General features: G+C 32.7%; 1 protein-coding gene across 2 annotated transcripts in view; it reads right to left on the bottom strand.

The window, feature by feature from the left end:
- Positions 1–2522: 2522 nt before the first annotated feature.
- LOC120772236 (TGF-beta receptor type-1) overlaps positions 2523–16744 on the bottom strand; it is a 30285-nt gene continuing 16063 nt past the window's right edge. For both annotated transcript variants that reach the window (XM_040100730.1, XM_040100728.1), the window contains exons 5-8: positions 5152–5379; positions 4846–5079; positions 3550–4073; positions 2523–3490 (exon numbers count right to left, since the gene is read on the bottom strand). In XM_040100730.1, the coding sequence (XP_039956664.1) occupies positions 3308–3490; positions 3550–4073; positions 4846–5079; positions 5152–5379 (1169 nt within the window). In that variant the 3' untranslated portion in view covers positions 2523–3307. The remainder of the gene's footprint in view (positions 3491–3549; positions 4074–4845; positions 5080–5151; positions 5380–16744) is intronic.

Genomic DNA, 16744 nt, shown 5'->3' on the forward strand with positions numbered 1-16744 from the left:
TGAAATAAAAACGCATAAATGGTTAAAAAATTTAAAAATTATAAAAAAACATCAAAAAAGGTTCTAAAGTTAAAAAGAAAACATCTAAAAAATTTGATATTCAAAAAAAATTGAAAAACAAATAAAAAAACAAACCAAAAATTTAATAATCGAATTAAAAATAAATAAAAATTTAAAAATATTCAGAAATATTACAACGAAAATGTAGAAATGGTTAAAAACAGAGAGAAATTAAAACAAACAAAAAATTTAAAATGGTTAAAAAACAAATAAAAAATATAACAAACGTTAATAAGAATATAAATAAAAATTTAAAACCGTATTTCAAAAATAAAAATCTCAAAAATATTGAAATGAAAACGAAGAAATAGTAAAAAAAATTTTAAAATAAAAAACAACATCTAAAAAGTGTAAGATTCAAAAATAAATTAAAAAACATATAAAAAATCGAAACAAAGAATTAATAATGTAATAAAAAATTAATAAAAATTTAAAAACAAAAATTTTAAAAATATTAAAACAAAAATGTAGAAATGGTTAAAAAAATTTAAAAAAAAAACAATCTAAAAAATTAAAAAAATAAAAAAATTAAAAAAATAAAAAAATTAAAAAAAACTAAAAAAAATTAAAAAACAAACAATCTAAAACAAATTTAAAATCAAAAAATATCAAAAATAATGAAAATCTAATAAACAAATAAGTAAAAATATTAAAAAAATAAGAAAAATTAATTAATTAAAAATAATAATAAAAAACAATAACAACAAACAATTAAAAATTTCCAAAAATTATTGAACTTAAAAGAAAACTAAAAAACAGTAAAAAAAAAAAATAAAAACAGAATTTTTTTAATTCTAAATAACGCAAGTACACAACCAAATATTTTATTGAAACAACAAAATTTCAATTCGTCAAAAAAAATGTTTTGAAGTTTATATCAACTCACGCTGCACTTTATTTAAACTCGTTGAAACAAAAATTTGCTAGTCAACCACTACACACAATTTGGAAAATGATTTTTTGCGCATAAGTAACGGTATATTTACATAGAACACAAAATATACTAACTTATAACGGTTTTTGGCGTATTTAGTAGAATAAAAAAAAACGAAAACGAAATATTGATAATAGCATTTACTTGTTCTTTGCAAACGTAAGGAAAAAGCAAGAAATGCCAATTTAGCGGGGTTTATTTTGTTTTTGGTGTAAGTGGTTTTGCTGCATACTTGCGCACACAGATCAACAAAGCACATATCGAGTCAACAAGTGATTTTTTATATTTATTTACATACATTACGACTGGCAATTCCTGAGTTCTTTTGGTTTTCATTATTTAAAAAGTGTCTTTATATAGTAGTTTTTTACTTTATGCACGTTTTGTTCCTTTTGTTTTTGGTTTTTGCTTTTTTTGTTTTCAAGTTCATTAAACTTTATTTTTTGTCGCTTAATATTATTTTCTAAAAATGGCGAAATCTTAATGCGAGTACGAAATGAGTTGTGTTGAGTTGAGAAGTAGGAAAGAACTAAAATAAAGGAAAGAAAAACCTTTTTTTATAAAAGTTTAAATAAAATATTATTATTAATAATATTATTACTTTGTATTTAGCTCCAAAAATTGCTCTAAAAAGGTTACTAATTAACGGTATGGCGATTTTCACTGTAACTGTTGCTATGTATCAGTCTTTAGTCAGAGTCTTTTTTGTTTGTGTGTGTGTTTAGTTGTTGCTAGATGTGTTCGTTGTCTCTAAACGTTAATGTGCTGCAACTGCCGTTATGAGCACATACATACATATGTATGTATGTTTTAATTATGCTTACAAATGCAAATGAGCTTAGTTTGATTGCTTAATTGATGGCAGTTTTGTATGCTCTTCAATTGGTGGAGACGCTCGTAGGAGTTCAGTTGATTTTTTTATTTTTATTTTGGAGGAAATCGTTAATAAATGAAACAAATAAGAACTTTTTGTAAAATTTCTTTAAAAAAAATTAGTTGAAATGTTAATTTACTACAACTAGTATTTATGCAGAGTTAGAGAAAATTTACTAAATTCTCTTAAAATTGCTGTACTCAAATGCGCTTGAAAACTATTGTATTTCAATGTTTAACGTTTTTAGTTTAAACAATATATTTTTGATATTAGTTATTTTTTAAAACTCTTGTAAATATCAGGAATTCTCTTTTACAAGCATTTTCGCTCTCTCCTTACGTTTACACACTATTTGCTTAATTACCGCGTTTAAGCCATATAAGCCAAAATATTAACATTGGAAACCAAAATCAGAACTTAAAATTTCCGAAATGTAAAGGAATGCGTTTAAGGCATTCCAAAAACAACAATAAAAATGTTTAAAAAAAAATTGAGTTTCGAAAAAAATTTTAGTTTTAAAAAAAAATTTAATTTACGAAAAATATTTTAATTATCAAAAGAATTTAATTTTCGAAAATTTTAATTATCGCATTTTTTTTTAATTATCGAAAAAAAAATGTTTAAAATCAAATTTTTGTTTAATAATGCGTAAGCTTGTAAATCTAAAATAGCAGCTGCCATAGGAAAATCTCAGGATTGTGTCATTTCCAAAATATTTACAGCTATTTTTCTTTTTCAGCACATACACACATTCACAACTTTTCCTCAGACTTCACTTTTTTCTCCTTTCTCTAACTAAACTATTCAGACACATGCACGCACACACAGGCAGTCACACACACACACTTCACTTATTTTAAAATAATTTTAAATATTCAATTATTTCGTGTTTTTACCAAGCTGCTGCTCTCTCTCAATTAGTTACAAACATTTGTTGCTGTGCCTTGCGCTCCACGCTCTCTTATGTCTAATACACATTTTACATTACATTACATTACGGTACGTTCGCATTTACACATGTTATTACAAATTATAGTTTAAAATTACAAATACAACTTTTAGTGCTTTAATAGAATGCTCTGCATCAATTATAACAGCTTTATAAATTTCTCTGTTTACCATATCTCTTTTCTTGTTTTTTTTTTTCTTTTCTTTTTTTTGTGTGTTTTGTTTTCTTTTACTTCTTTGTTGTTAATTATTAGGTATTTTAAGGTATGCTCTTCTCTTTAGGTAATTTTTCCAATACTTTTCCGCGCTTTTAGTATGCTCTCAACAAATTCGGCAGAAAAGTAAACAGAAAGGGAGGTAGAGAAGGTGAATTTTGCGCTCAGCACCACACTAAAATGTATGTGACGCTTTGGCGACAGCCTTCCCCAATCAAATAGTACAATTTATATCCGTTAGTTTCACGCCAAAATGGCTGCACACTACAACTACAATCAGTTCTTCACTTTATCCTCGACCGTTATATTGGCCAGAGTCTTCTTGATACGTAGCGCTGTAAGACGCGCAACAGGATTAGGATACCAGCACTCTTTCATTACTTTCGCCATGCCGTGCAGCACATCCGACGCATGCCAGCGATTCGGTATGTTCGGACGCATTTTATCAATGCAAACCACCTGCAAAAGCATTTATACAAATAAAACCGTTATTACTGTGTAAACCATACGGTACTCACCTTCTTCATCTCCTCAATACTAGGATCAGGTTGTACAACATCAAAATATGGCAATTGATATTCATCGTATATCATGCCGATGTTGCAACGACGCGCGATCTCCCACAATATCAAACCGAAGGCATACACATCGGCACGCTTATACGAATCGAAATGCTGTGCATTCATGCTTTCGTCTAGCACTTCGGGTGCCATATAACGTTTGGTGCCCACACGATGTGTGGAGGGTATATCGACGGAATCATTCTTTTCCACATGACGCACAGCCAAGCCCAGATCGCCTATCGCACAGCTGAGATTGGATTTGACGAGGATATTTTTCGATTTGAGGTCACGATGCGCTATCGCTGGCTTGCCACGTGTACCCACAATATCCATATGTAAATGTGCCAGACCGGTGGCGATGGAGAGCGCCATATTGAGCATAGTTTTCGTATCCACTGTATGTGTGGTGAGGTAATCGAATAATGAACCGTTTTCGTGGTGGTCAGTGACCAACCAAAGTTGCGTCCAAGTGCCATTATCTGAGGGTGAGAATGGCGGATTGAATATACAGACATACGTAAGTGCTTGAGTGCCGTTAGAAGGCATGGATAGCATAGTTGGCAAAAAGCATGAAATGTTCTCGGAAAAGGCATGGAAATGAGGTTGGAAAAAGCATGAAAATGTGTTAGGATGACGCATGAAAATTTTTTTTGAAAATGGAAAGAAAATTAGTTCGGAAAACGCAAGAAATTAAGTTAGGAAAACGTATGAAAATTTGTTAGAAAACGCATGAAATTATTTTGGAAAACGCATGCAAATTTGTTTTCAAAACGCAAGAAAATAAATTGGTAAAACGCATAAAAATGTGTGTTCGAAAACGCATGAAAATACTTTTGGAAAATGAATGAAAATGTCTTTTGAAAATAAGTTACGAAAACGCACGAAAATGTACATATGTTAAAAAAGGAATAATTTATTTTCGAAAAACGCATGAAAATAGTGTTTGGAAAACGCATAAAAAGTTTTTAAAACAAAACAAAATAAGTTAGAAAAAACACCAAAATGTGTGTTGGGAAAGGTATGAAAATGTTTTTTAGAAAACGCATGAAAATAGTGTCAGGGAAACGCATGAAAATTTTTTTGAAACAAAACAAAATAAGTTAGAAAAAGACATGAAAATTTTTTTTAAAACGCATGAAAAAGTTTTTGGAAAACGCATGAAAATGTTTTTTGAAAACGCATGAAATTTTTTTTAAAACACAAGAAAATAAGTCCGATTTCATCCATATACAAGCCCAACAAACCGCTTACCCTTGTTATCAGCAGCTATGAAACCTAAAATATTTTCGTGACGTAACATCACAGTCTGATAGATTTCAGCTTCCCTAAACCAAGAGCACTCCTCGCGACTGGAGAAGATCTTAACGGCCACATTTTCGCCACGCCAGCGACCACGCCATACTTCACCGAAGCGACCCTTACCAATTACATGGCAGAGTTGTATTTGCCGTGCAATGGAGCGCTGCACCAATAGCGGCAAACCGGCTGCATGTTGCAAGTAAGTAGATAGAAATCATTAATACACATATTTTTTCAACACATATCCCTTTTACTTACCCGAACCGGAACCCGATGTTGTCATCTCGATAATGTCCTGTATAGTGTTGCCATTCAGTATGGGATCGCACACAGAATCGTCCGGTGGGAAGGTGCGTCCATTACTATTGCGTTTGCGTCGCTGCCAGAAGCACAACGACAACAGTACCGATAGGCAGATGAAGAGCGTGGCGCCGAAAATGATCACGACCAAAACCCAGGCGTTTAACGGCTCTTCAGGCAAGAATTCTATATTGATCGCAGACGTTTAGCGATGGGAGAATAAATTCGTGAATACACAAAGTTTTTTAAATGTATGTGTGTGCGTGTGACACTTTTCAAAGCACCGTTTTAAGTTTAGCATTTTTAGACACATTATTTCCGAAAATATTAAAGAGCCGTGCAAAGCGATAAATGTAAGATGCGTGCATGAAAAACTTATTTCTATTTATGTACACAGTTATAGCATATACATATATACAAGCTTGTTAGAGGTGAGTGTTGGAATATTAGAGCGATAAATAAGATGCGCATGCGGTTGGGTGCCCGTGATTATTTACATATTTATACATAAAACCACTACATTAAATATATATATATATATACAGTATGCGATTAAACAAAATGTGCAGTCGTGCAAATATCATTACATAACACCATTTTCCAACTTTTGATTTCAAAAAATACGAACCTTGCTTAAAAAATACTAGTTTACATACCATTGCATACCTTGAGGAGCATCAAAATTTCAGTTTTCTAAATAGATTACTGATATCAATTAAAGCTGTGCTATTAGCATTAGTAGAGTTGCCATAAAAAAAACAAATATTTTTCAAAGCGAATTTCGAAAACACGAAATTATTTTGTACAAAGGCAGCAGAAACTCAACTTAGTTAATAAGCAGTAGTTTTGAAAACACTTATAATTTTATTCAACGGCGTAAGTTCAGTAACATTCAAAACTCCAACGATCATTTGTTCTTCCCTAGCATCGAAACATATCGATTAGTTTTTAGTTTAGAGGCTAAAACAATTTCATGACAGCAACATCACACAGAGATGTTCGATAAAAATTAAAATACGTCTCCCAGCTATCAAATCGGTAATTGACATAAAATGAATACTAAAATATAAGGTCGAAAACATATCGCATTTCCTGAACAAGGTGGTGTCCCAAAAGAGAATTCAACTATTTGAGTTCTCTCACTTTCACTCACTCTCTTTCACTCTATATCTCTCTCTCTTTCTCTCTCACTCACTCTCAACTCACACTCTCTTAACCATTACGCTCTCGAAAACAATCAGCGGGACCAAGAATTTCTTTACTAAAGAAATTTATATTACTAGTACTACTCTCTAACTTCCTATATACTCTTAAATCAAAGTCGTCATACGATTTGTCGTTACTATTAACAAGAAAAAGCGCAGACTTCAATGAGAAGCTTTTTGGTGAGAAACGAAAGCATGCAAAATTTCAAATGGATATCTCAAAAACTGACATAGGGACACACGGTCATGACTAGTTCGACTCGCTGATCACCATTATATAGTATTTATTTTATAGTGTCTCCGACGTTTCCTTCTGGGTATTACAAATTTTATGGCAAACTTATTATACCCTGTTGAGGGTATAAAAATGGGAGTTTGATACGATATAGGTGAGGTTCTTTTTGAAAGTTTATAAACCAACAAACCATGTTTAGAAAAAAAAAATGTAAATGGAGATGAATTTGGAAGGAACGGAACATCCAATTCAGAGAACTTTTGTTATTGTGCAACGAAACTAACAATTTTGTAGTGTAGAATCAAAATTGTAGGTACTTTATCGAGAATTTTAGACTCTGTAAACAATATAATTTCTCGATAGTCACTTTGAACAAAGCTTGGATATTCGATTAGACTAAATTTGCAGCAACTCGGACTGACGTATGGAACGACTTGGTGCATTTAACGCCGAGATCTTTAACTAAAAGCGTACAAAATACAGCTTGTGCAAGAACTGAAGCCATTCGATCTTCCCAACTGACATCGCTTGGCTCTCTGAGTTCTTGAAAAGTTCCAAGAAGATCCGACGTTTTCGAACCAAATTTTGTTCAGCGATGAGAACCATTTCTGGCTCAAAGGGTATGTAAACAAGAATACTTCAGTAAGCACGTTTTGGGTCGGTCGATTGGTCGGCAAGATCGAGTGTTATCACACGGTTAGACTTTTTCCTGTGGAGATATTTAAAGACTAAAGTCTATGCGGCCAACCCGCTTCGAGTCAGACCTTGGAGCAAACCATCATTATTGTCATTCGCCAGTTACCAGTCGAAATGCTCGAACGAGTCATCCAAAATTGGGCTCGAGGGATGGACCATCTGAGATTCTGCCTCATTTGAAAGAGATAATCTTCAAAAAATAAATGTCAAAGAATGTTGATTTGCATAATTTGAAGTTTCTGTGTATTTTCTTTAAAAAATTAGGGAAGTAGGGAAAACTTTACTTTCAGCAAAGTGTGCAGTTAACGAATTTAATAAGACCTCCAACATTAGCGACTGTGATTTTTCTTTGTTACAGATAATCTTCAGAAATATTCGAAAGCTTATTATGTGCTTTATTATTTTAACTAGTTTCAAAGAAATATTAAATTCAAAGTATGAATTAAAATTAAGAATTAGCAATACTAAGGAATCCAGCCAAATATGTTCAAAATTGTCTTAACTTCCAAAATATCGAATGATGTTTGGTGAAATAGGGGTAGTTTAAGGTATTATGAAAGTAATCAATAGAATAAAAAATTGGGCTTTCTGAGAAAATAAATTATTACTTGATATTTTCATAGACAGCGGTGTTTCAGGGCTGTTATATATTGTTTCGATATAAAAAGGATAAGATTTGTTTTTCACTAGATCATATACCAGATTCGATGTGCGCTTTTCAAACATTTGTAATTATTTTTGGAACAAATTAGCAGACAAGTTTTAGTCACCTGGTGAAACTAAAAAGGGTAGAAGTAGTGAGAACTAAGTAGAAGAAGTCACACGGAACTTTTTATAGCTTTATATAAAAACTTATATAGCGCCAAACGAATGAGTAGTTTAAGAAGGCGTTTCTAGTTTTGACCTTAAAAATGTTTATTTCGCATTTCTCGTCAAAAAAAAACAAAAACAAACCGAAGCGCCAGAAGTCACAACAGCAATTCAATCGAAGAATAAATTCACTATTTTCTCTAGTTGATTGTTAATCCGTATAAACGACCTTAACTTCATAATCAGTTGGCAGGAATTTGGTTACCTGCTGTCATTGCCCTCAGCATGTTGTTCGAGTGAGGCATTTAACGCAGGTCGCTTACGTCAATGGTTTGAGTGATGCTGGTGAAATTGTCGTCAACAAAATGGCTTTGATGAAAATTCCACCAGCCCGCAAAACACCACAGGCTGTGCAACTGCATGAATCACATGATGAGGAATGCGCAAAACAAAATTTGAGAATATGCTGAAATCTGCAAGCTGAGCTGAGTAGGATGACATTTTGATTGAACGTACAATGACTTTGAACTTGGCCACTTGGTATTTTGTTTTTTAACCAACCAGGCGGTGCGCATTTTCGTCTAAGGAATGCAAAAGTTTAAAAATAACACAAACATATATGCAGATATCTAAATAGCGGTAACTGAATGACGCACCAGGGCAACGTAAGTACAAAACGAAGCATGAGCTCTGCACATACATACCTACAAACGTTCAATATGTATGTGCGACTTCGAGGAGTGCCAGCTTGAGGGCGAGTAATTAAGACATTCATAGAAATACATACAAATACATATGCAACACATACAGGTGGTGGTATGCAGTTGGAGCGGCGGGGAGCAGAGTGCGCATGGTGGTTGACACTTTTATTGTTTCCAAAACAGTCAGACGGCCTACAATCGCATGGTATGAGCAAATGCACCGGTCGACCTGTTTGCCACCCAAGCGCTGTCTCATTGACGCTTGCGCCCAGACAGCCTTGTAGACGGTTCTAAAAACAAAAACACACACACAAAAAGTGTAGAAAAAAATTTAAATTAAGGGGTTGCCGACGCCAACGACAACACTTGAGGCCCAGCGCTAAAGATGTCTGCTCCACTTGCTGAAGTTGTTCAACAACAAAAGCAACAACAACGGCATAACAAAAACATTAACGGCGACATGCCGATTCATGGTTTTAAGCGCACCGTAGCCGGTGCATTACAACAACCACATGCATTACATACATAATATTTACTTTTTCTTTGCTCTTCACTAAATAAAGCCATGTCTGACTTCTTTATATCCGTCAAGCCGAGCTGTCGACGCCTGCCTGCTTGCTAAGCGCACAAAAATGCTGACGAACTGTCTGCTGAAGGTATGGCGCACATACATAGAAAGAAGGAGAGTGTTTGCAGCGAAAATAAAGTCCGTCAGTCATGTGTTTGCTGCATAGGCTCCCGCCAATGAAAGGCTGAAAGCCAAGAAACACAACACACAGGCAAAGCAAAGTTCATTAGAACTTTAAAAAGGCGAGAAATCAGCAACAAACACACACTTAATAACAACAAACAGGCAAGCAGCTAGCGCGCATACAAATTGCAAAGGCGCCAGTGCGCTTTCTAAAGAAACAGAAGCAGAAACAGAAACAGCTGAGCGCATTGCACTACAGTCACAGACACATACACATAGGCACACTTGTTGGCGACGTTTGGGTTGGATGGCTTTGCGTTTGTGCTGTGACGCACAGCTAGTGCCACATAGTTGGGTGTGAGTGTGTGTATGTCGTCTATGTTATCTGAATGAAACGTTGCATGAATGAATGAAGAAATGAAAAGTCGACGAGCATTGCCACGAAGGAAGAGTTGGGAGTAGTGGCAAGCGCAAAATAAAGGCGCATATAATTAATAGTGGGTGGATGGGCGTGAAAACACACACGCTTGTAATGAAATGCAGTTGCACCGACGAGGAAGCCCACTAAGTCCAGGTGGAATCAATTAATGCGCGTGTCTGCTAGTATGGGTTTTAGCAAGCAAATAAGCGAGGAAGAGCTCAGGAAAATTAAAAAGGAAAAAATAAAAAACTACAACAGCCATGTGAAGATGGAAATTCATTGCTTTGCAAAGAAGTTTTATAAAAAAAAAACATTTGGGTATCAAAAAATAAAAAAAAAATGCACATAACCTCAAAAACAAATTATAGATGTTTTGACTGGACACTTCGCTATTAGTTTACACGCGGTGCGGCTGAGTTTTCAATCGGACGCACTTAGCCAAAGCTGCATGAAGTAGGGCTGATACCATCTCATTCGTTCTCTATTGACCAGCAATCCCTAGATAGTGATAAAAATATCTCGGCAGACACAACTTTGCCGAATCCAGCGAAGTTGCTGGAATTGTTATTAACCGCCTTAATAAGTTTGTTGAAAGCATAAAACGATTCGTCGATGGATGAAAATCTGATGATCCATCTTTTACAAATTTTTGGTTGACACAAGGACAGAAAAAATGATAACCCGATTAATTCGACTTAAAATTATAAATTCAAAGAGGGTGATTTTGATTAAATTATTCGATCCTCGAAACTTTTTTTGTAACTTTTGTTTTTGATTCTAAAAAATTTAACAATCAATAAGAAGTATTTGGTTGACACAAAGTACGAATTTTTGTCCAAATGAGATTCATTGACTTCGGCTATCTAGTTAATTCGACTTAAAATTATAAATTCAAAGATTGTGATTTTGATTAAATTCGAATCTTTTCTTTTCGAAACTTTTTTGCAACCTAACCTCACAAACCAAACAGATGTTTAAAGAAAAACAGAAGCAGTATAACTATGACAATCTCATAAATCCGACTTAAAATTATAAATTTAATGAGGGCTATTTTGCTTAAAATATTCGAGTCTCGAATCTTTTTTTCTAACATAAACAATTTTTGTGATGCTAAAAAGTTTAGGAAGCAATAAAATGTAGTTTTACTAAGACCCAAAACAACCACATTCACTTATAATTGGTTATTTTTAATTTATTTTTCATAGTAGGAATAAATATCGTAAATTTATACAAGGTGCGTTCCAAAGTAAACAGAAATTTTGAATTTAGCGCCCCCTGGTGGCGCCACCTATATGTCGACTAATGCGTTAGAATCTACTATCTTTATCGATCGTCCATTGAGAATTTCATGACATTTCATTGATTGGAAGTGAAGTTATTGCGTTTTAAGTGTCAGTAAGTTTGTGTTATCGGTGCGAAAATGAGCTTCGAACAAAGAACCAACATTAAATTTTGTTTTAAAATTAGTAAAATTTTTACCGAAACGTTTCAATTGATGAAACAAGTTTATGGCGATGATTGCCTATCCCGTAGCAGTGGGCACAAGTGGTTTCAACGTTTTCAAAGTGGACGTGAGGACATAGATGACGACCAACATGTGGGCCAATAAAAATCCGTGATCACCGGAAATTCCATCGAAACTGTGCGTGAATTCATTAAAAATCAGCCGAAATCATCATTGAAATTCATGGAAATAGAATTGAACATCTCCAAAACATCCATTTATCGCATTTTGACCGAACATTTGGGCTTACGAAAGGCGTGTTCATGGTTTGTTCTGCACAAATTGACTGACGACCAAAAATTGCTCAGAATCAGAATCATCGATTGACGCTTGTGACCGATTATTTGACCAAAAATCACATTTTAACGTGTGACTGCTTCCTCTTCGGAAAAATGCAATTGCCCATGAAGGGAAAGCCTTATACAGACGTAGAGGCCATGCAAAAGCCTTGCACCGGCATACTGGCGGCCATACCGGCCAACGAGCTAAAACACTCGTTCGACATGCTTTTGGACCATGTAAAAAGCTGTATTGAAGCAGAAAGAAACTATTTTGAATAGAATAAATTGATTTTGCCGAAAAAACCATTTGTTCCGTTTTTTTAAGTCCTGTTTACTTTGGAACGCAGCTTGTAGTTCAAGATTTTAATAAATCGAAAAATAACTAAATTATCTACTGATTGGAGATTTTAGTGAAATTAATCAAGTTGTTTACTTTCTTCAAAAGTTCAAATAATCAAACAAAACGAATTTCACAAATACCATCAATCGGGACTTGAAGGTATTGATTTGATAATAATTAGTTAAAGCATATGCTTACCATTTTTACCATCCAAAATATTTATCTTAACTTATAATTGGAGTTTTTAGAAAATCATTCGAGTCTCGAAGTTGTATTCTAATTAAACCGCTAACTCTGAGTCAAAATTATTATAATATTCTCTTGTTTACTAAAGCCCATAATAATATCGCCACTAATTGGAGTAAATTGCGTTTCGAACCTAATCGAGTCACTTTCCATAGTATCATAAAATATAGTTAAAGGTTAGGTTTATATAGTTATCAGTAACTGATAACAATTTTTGCGCGAAAATTAAAATTAAAAAAAAAATTAAATTAACCCTGAATCGATAACTTTATGTTATGATAAAATATAGCTGAAGCATATGTTCAGATTTTTACTTAAACCAATAACACTGTGGAACATTTTTGGGATTATTGTCGGGGGGGTGAGAAATTCCAAGTCAGGGTGATGGTACTAGGTCAGTATAGCAAAACCCTCAAAGGGTTTGGCGTTCGTATGTGTCAGTTTTTTTATGACCTTTTAAATTTTTTCCTTATCTTGATGTTTTTTCACCAAATCAAACGAGTCTCGAAACCATTTTCAAACTTATGAATTTTCGATGCTTCACTTCATTGTTAGGATAAAGAAACTTAAAGCAATTGAAAATAATTACTTTAAACCAAATCGACATAAGCTTACTGTTTTGAAATTATATGAGGCACAATTTAAAGCCTTTAAAATAAAAAAAAATAAAAAATAATAATTAAAAAGTTTCTACAAATACAATAACAAAGGCATAATCGTATTTAAACAAAGAAATCTACCAGTTTTCCACAAAGAAAAACACACACCGAGTTATCACATTTAATCTCACACAACAGTGGGAATAAATTATAAAACTATTTTATAATAGGCACTTGGAGTTCGGATAGTAAACTAAAAACAACAACAAATAATATTTACCGCAAATATTATTATGATTTCACTATACGCCCAACAATTGGCACTGATAAGCGCCCGATCAGGCTAGGGGGACTTTCATTGTTATCAAGCGCCACTTGGACGTCACAAATAACAGAATGCAGTGCGCGTTTCAATATATACACTTATCATTTCAAATATTACTACTATTACTAGTAAGGAACAGAAAATACAAAAAGAAACTGTATGAAACGCTTGTGAGTGTGTGAACTTGTTGATAGTGGTGTTGGTACAGTCTCAACGAGGAAGATTAAGCAACTAAAAGTTTTACTAAGAGTTAGCAAAGAAGATATTTCGAAACTCTATGACATATAGTATACATATGTATAAATATTTATATATTGCTGAAAGACAACTGTAATAAGTTTGCGTGTGTGTCAGAGAAATATTTATTTATTTACAAATTGATATTGATTTAAAAATTTTTAACTAGACAAGTGACACTTTAGTGACGCTAATCACCAGACGATGAGCATTAAACCCGGTCACACAAAACAAACAAACAAAATAAATAAATATATAAATAAACAGCACGGAAAACTTTTAATAGGTGAATGAGATTATTTTATTAAATGCATTTAGAGGGTGGAAATAAAGACAAAAACAAATTTAAAAAAATATAATATACTAAAAAAATGTATTTAAAAAAATATATATGTAAAAAAAATATATAAAAAAAATATAAAAAAAAAATATATAAAAAAAATAAAAAAAAATATTTGAAATAAATACAAAAAAATAAAAAGAATATTAAATATATTTAATTAAAAAATATACTAAATAATTAAATAATAGTAAATAAAAAATATTTTGAAACTCACTACGCTATTAACACATGTTTTTTAATAACCGTTCTAGAAAACAACTTTCTAAAAACACCTGATAATATTTCTCAGCACGTTTCGCTCGTAAATTACAAAACGAAAACAAGCTTATTAAATAAACAAATTATTTGCAAACATTTCAAAGTTCCGACATCTGTGATTGACTTTTGATTTCATTTCATTATTTACAGCACTAGTCACCTAAACCTAATCTTAAGGTCGCGAATATACATATGTACGTCATATACTGCAGGTTTCTAGTTGGAGGCCACCAATTCACCAGTAGGCTGACCACTTTTCGGTTGTCTATTTTATATATGATTTTTTTTCTTGTTGTTGCTGGGCTGATTTTAGCTGAACTATGCTACAATTATACATCGGTTTGACGGTATTAAGATCCATTTCGGATATATTTTGATCGCTGCCTTAAGAATTTAGACTTTTTGACATACACAATTTTTTGTTTCGAATGTCAATTCCAGAATAACACATATACTCTTTCAATTAAGTAGTGCTACGCTCGAAAAAAAGCAAAGATAACAGGATACAGACAAAGTAAAGCTCCATTACAATACAACCTCATACATTTGAGCACATATAATACCAAGAATGTCAACAACAACTTTAAGACCTTTTGGCACTTTCTAAATACTGATCTTAAGAAATCGCTATATGATTGCTACCCTTTTCTTTTTTGCTGACTTATATTCTACATGTGTATACAGATTAAGTTAGGTTAGATGTCTGATCTAGAGAGAGCGCACGTGAAAAAAAGAAAACCATTTGTATATAACCACAGACATATATATTGCTATTCGTCTGATGACAGTTCGTTTTCCTTTTATTACGGATCTTGATGAAACACACCATAAAAATCTCATTTCGATACTGAAATCGAAAAGGGATATTTAGAAGACATGTTCTGAATTTTCCAGATACTTTTTGTTGGCTGATTAGAATACTGAAATGGAATAGGATATCCATATTAATGTATACTTTTCAACTCAAATCAGGGAGCACAAAAGCTTTCAAACGCAAAAATTTGCGATTTCGAGAATTTTTATCCAGGTTACTTGGAATTTTCAATCTCTTAATAGAGAAAGAATCTGTACTTAAAACAATTAAGACACTTTACGGCTCCGTCTTTCTTTAGCCAAGGCTGTCAGAGATTTGTAAAAACATTTCGTCAATCAAATTACTTGGTATATCAACTAGGAAACTACATATTTTGGTATTCAATGGTGACTTTAGTCTACTCTTCTAATTGAAGAAACGACGTCAGTAGATATATTTAATAACAAATTTCTTTCTCATTTTTATTTCATCAGTAATGCTTCCAATAATATCTTCAATGAGAACAAAAGTAGTTGAAAAAGCGCTTAAACACTAAAAATATCAACAGTGAACTCTTGTATAGCTTAGTAATTGCACTAAATCAATAAAAGGAAAACATATTACCACAAATATAAATAACGAATGAGACGAACGACGTAACACCAAATATCAAACAAAAGAAACAAACAATTCAAAATAATTTGTGTGTAGAGAAATAACACAAACTCCAAGAAAATGGAACTAAGCATGAAAAAAAAGAAGGGAATGGGAAAGTAACTATGAAATATATAGAAAAGAATGGGAAATGAGTGGGGAAAAAGAAATTTATATTTAAAGCTAAAATAGTGGAATAGTAATAGATATGTATAAAAAAGAATAAGATGATAAATAGTAGACTTGTAGAGAGAAAAGATTGACAGGGGAAACATAAAACGTATGCGTGAGAACACACAATTTTGGTTTCAAATCCTTAGAGAATTTAGTTCCATATGCCAAACAACACCATTATACCCTTGTTTTCCCCTCTCTCACACCTCTTTCACACATAAATTATACCATAAATATGACGAATTTAGCATGAAAACGAAGAAAAAAATAAACAAACCAAAATCACTCGACAAAAACTAGTATGTAAGGAAATACAAAGGACATGAATAACGCCTGGCAACAAATAATAGAAATTATAACTATGGACAAAAATATCAACAGTAAAAATGACCGAAAACAGCATTTATAATAATGAAATGAACTCAGCTGACTTTGTGTGCGGAATCAAATGGTATGATGGTGAAATGATGACTCAAATTGGAATTTACGACGAATAAGAAACGAACATGAGAAAGTTGGGGGGTTAGCAGCAACGTCGGTATTGTGTTGAAAGCGAAATTGGACACCCTTTGCACAAAGTCATATTATGTGAAAATAATGGTATGATTTTACTTTTGACCACCTAATGGATGACATATACTTTTGTTTTCTTGGCGGATTCGGAGTTTTGAGTTTTAGTTGCAAAGAAAAAACAAAAACAAGAAAAAAAACACCGAAGCGATAATGTCATTCATAAATACAAAGGACTCCAAGAACTTTGATCGATCAGTTTGTATGACAGCTGTATGCTATAGTAATCCGAACTAAAAAATTTCAGGAGTCCGATGAGGAGAAAAGGACGTGTTCAAAATTTCAGATCAATATCTCAAAAATTAAGGGACTATTTGGCTTTAAATTAAGCATTTTACAAATTTCTAAACTTCAGTACTATTTAAGTAAAAAATTTATATAAACGAAAACTTTAAATTAAGCTTTTTCACAAAATTTCTAAACTTTCTTTTAAGTGAAAGCTCAAAAAGTATTTTTTTCAGAAATTTC

The sequence above is a fragment of the Bactrocera tryoni genome, chromosome 3 (genome assembly GCF_016617805.1).
Source record: "Bactrocera tryoni isolate S06 chromosome 3, CSIRO_BtryS06_freeze2, whole genome shotgun sequence".
Lineage (NCBI taxonomy): Eukaryota > Metazoa > Arthropoda > Insecta > Diptera > Tephritidae > Bactrocera > Bactrocera tryoni.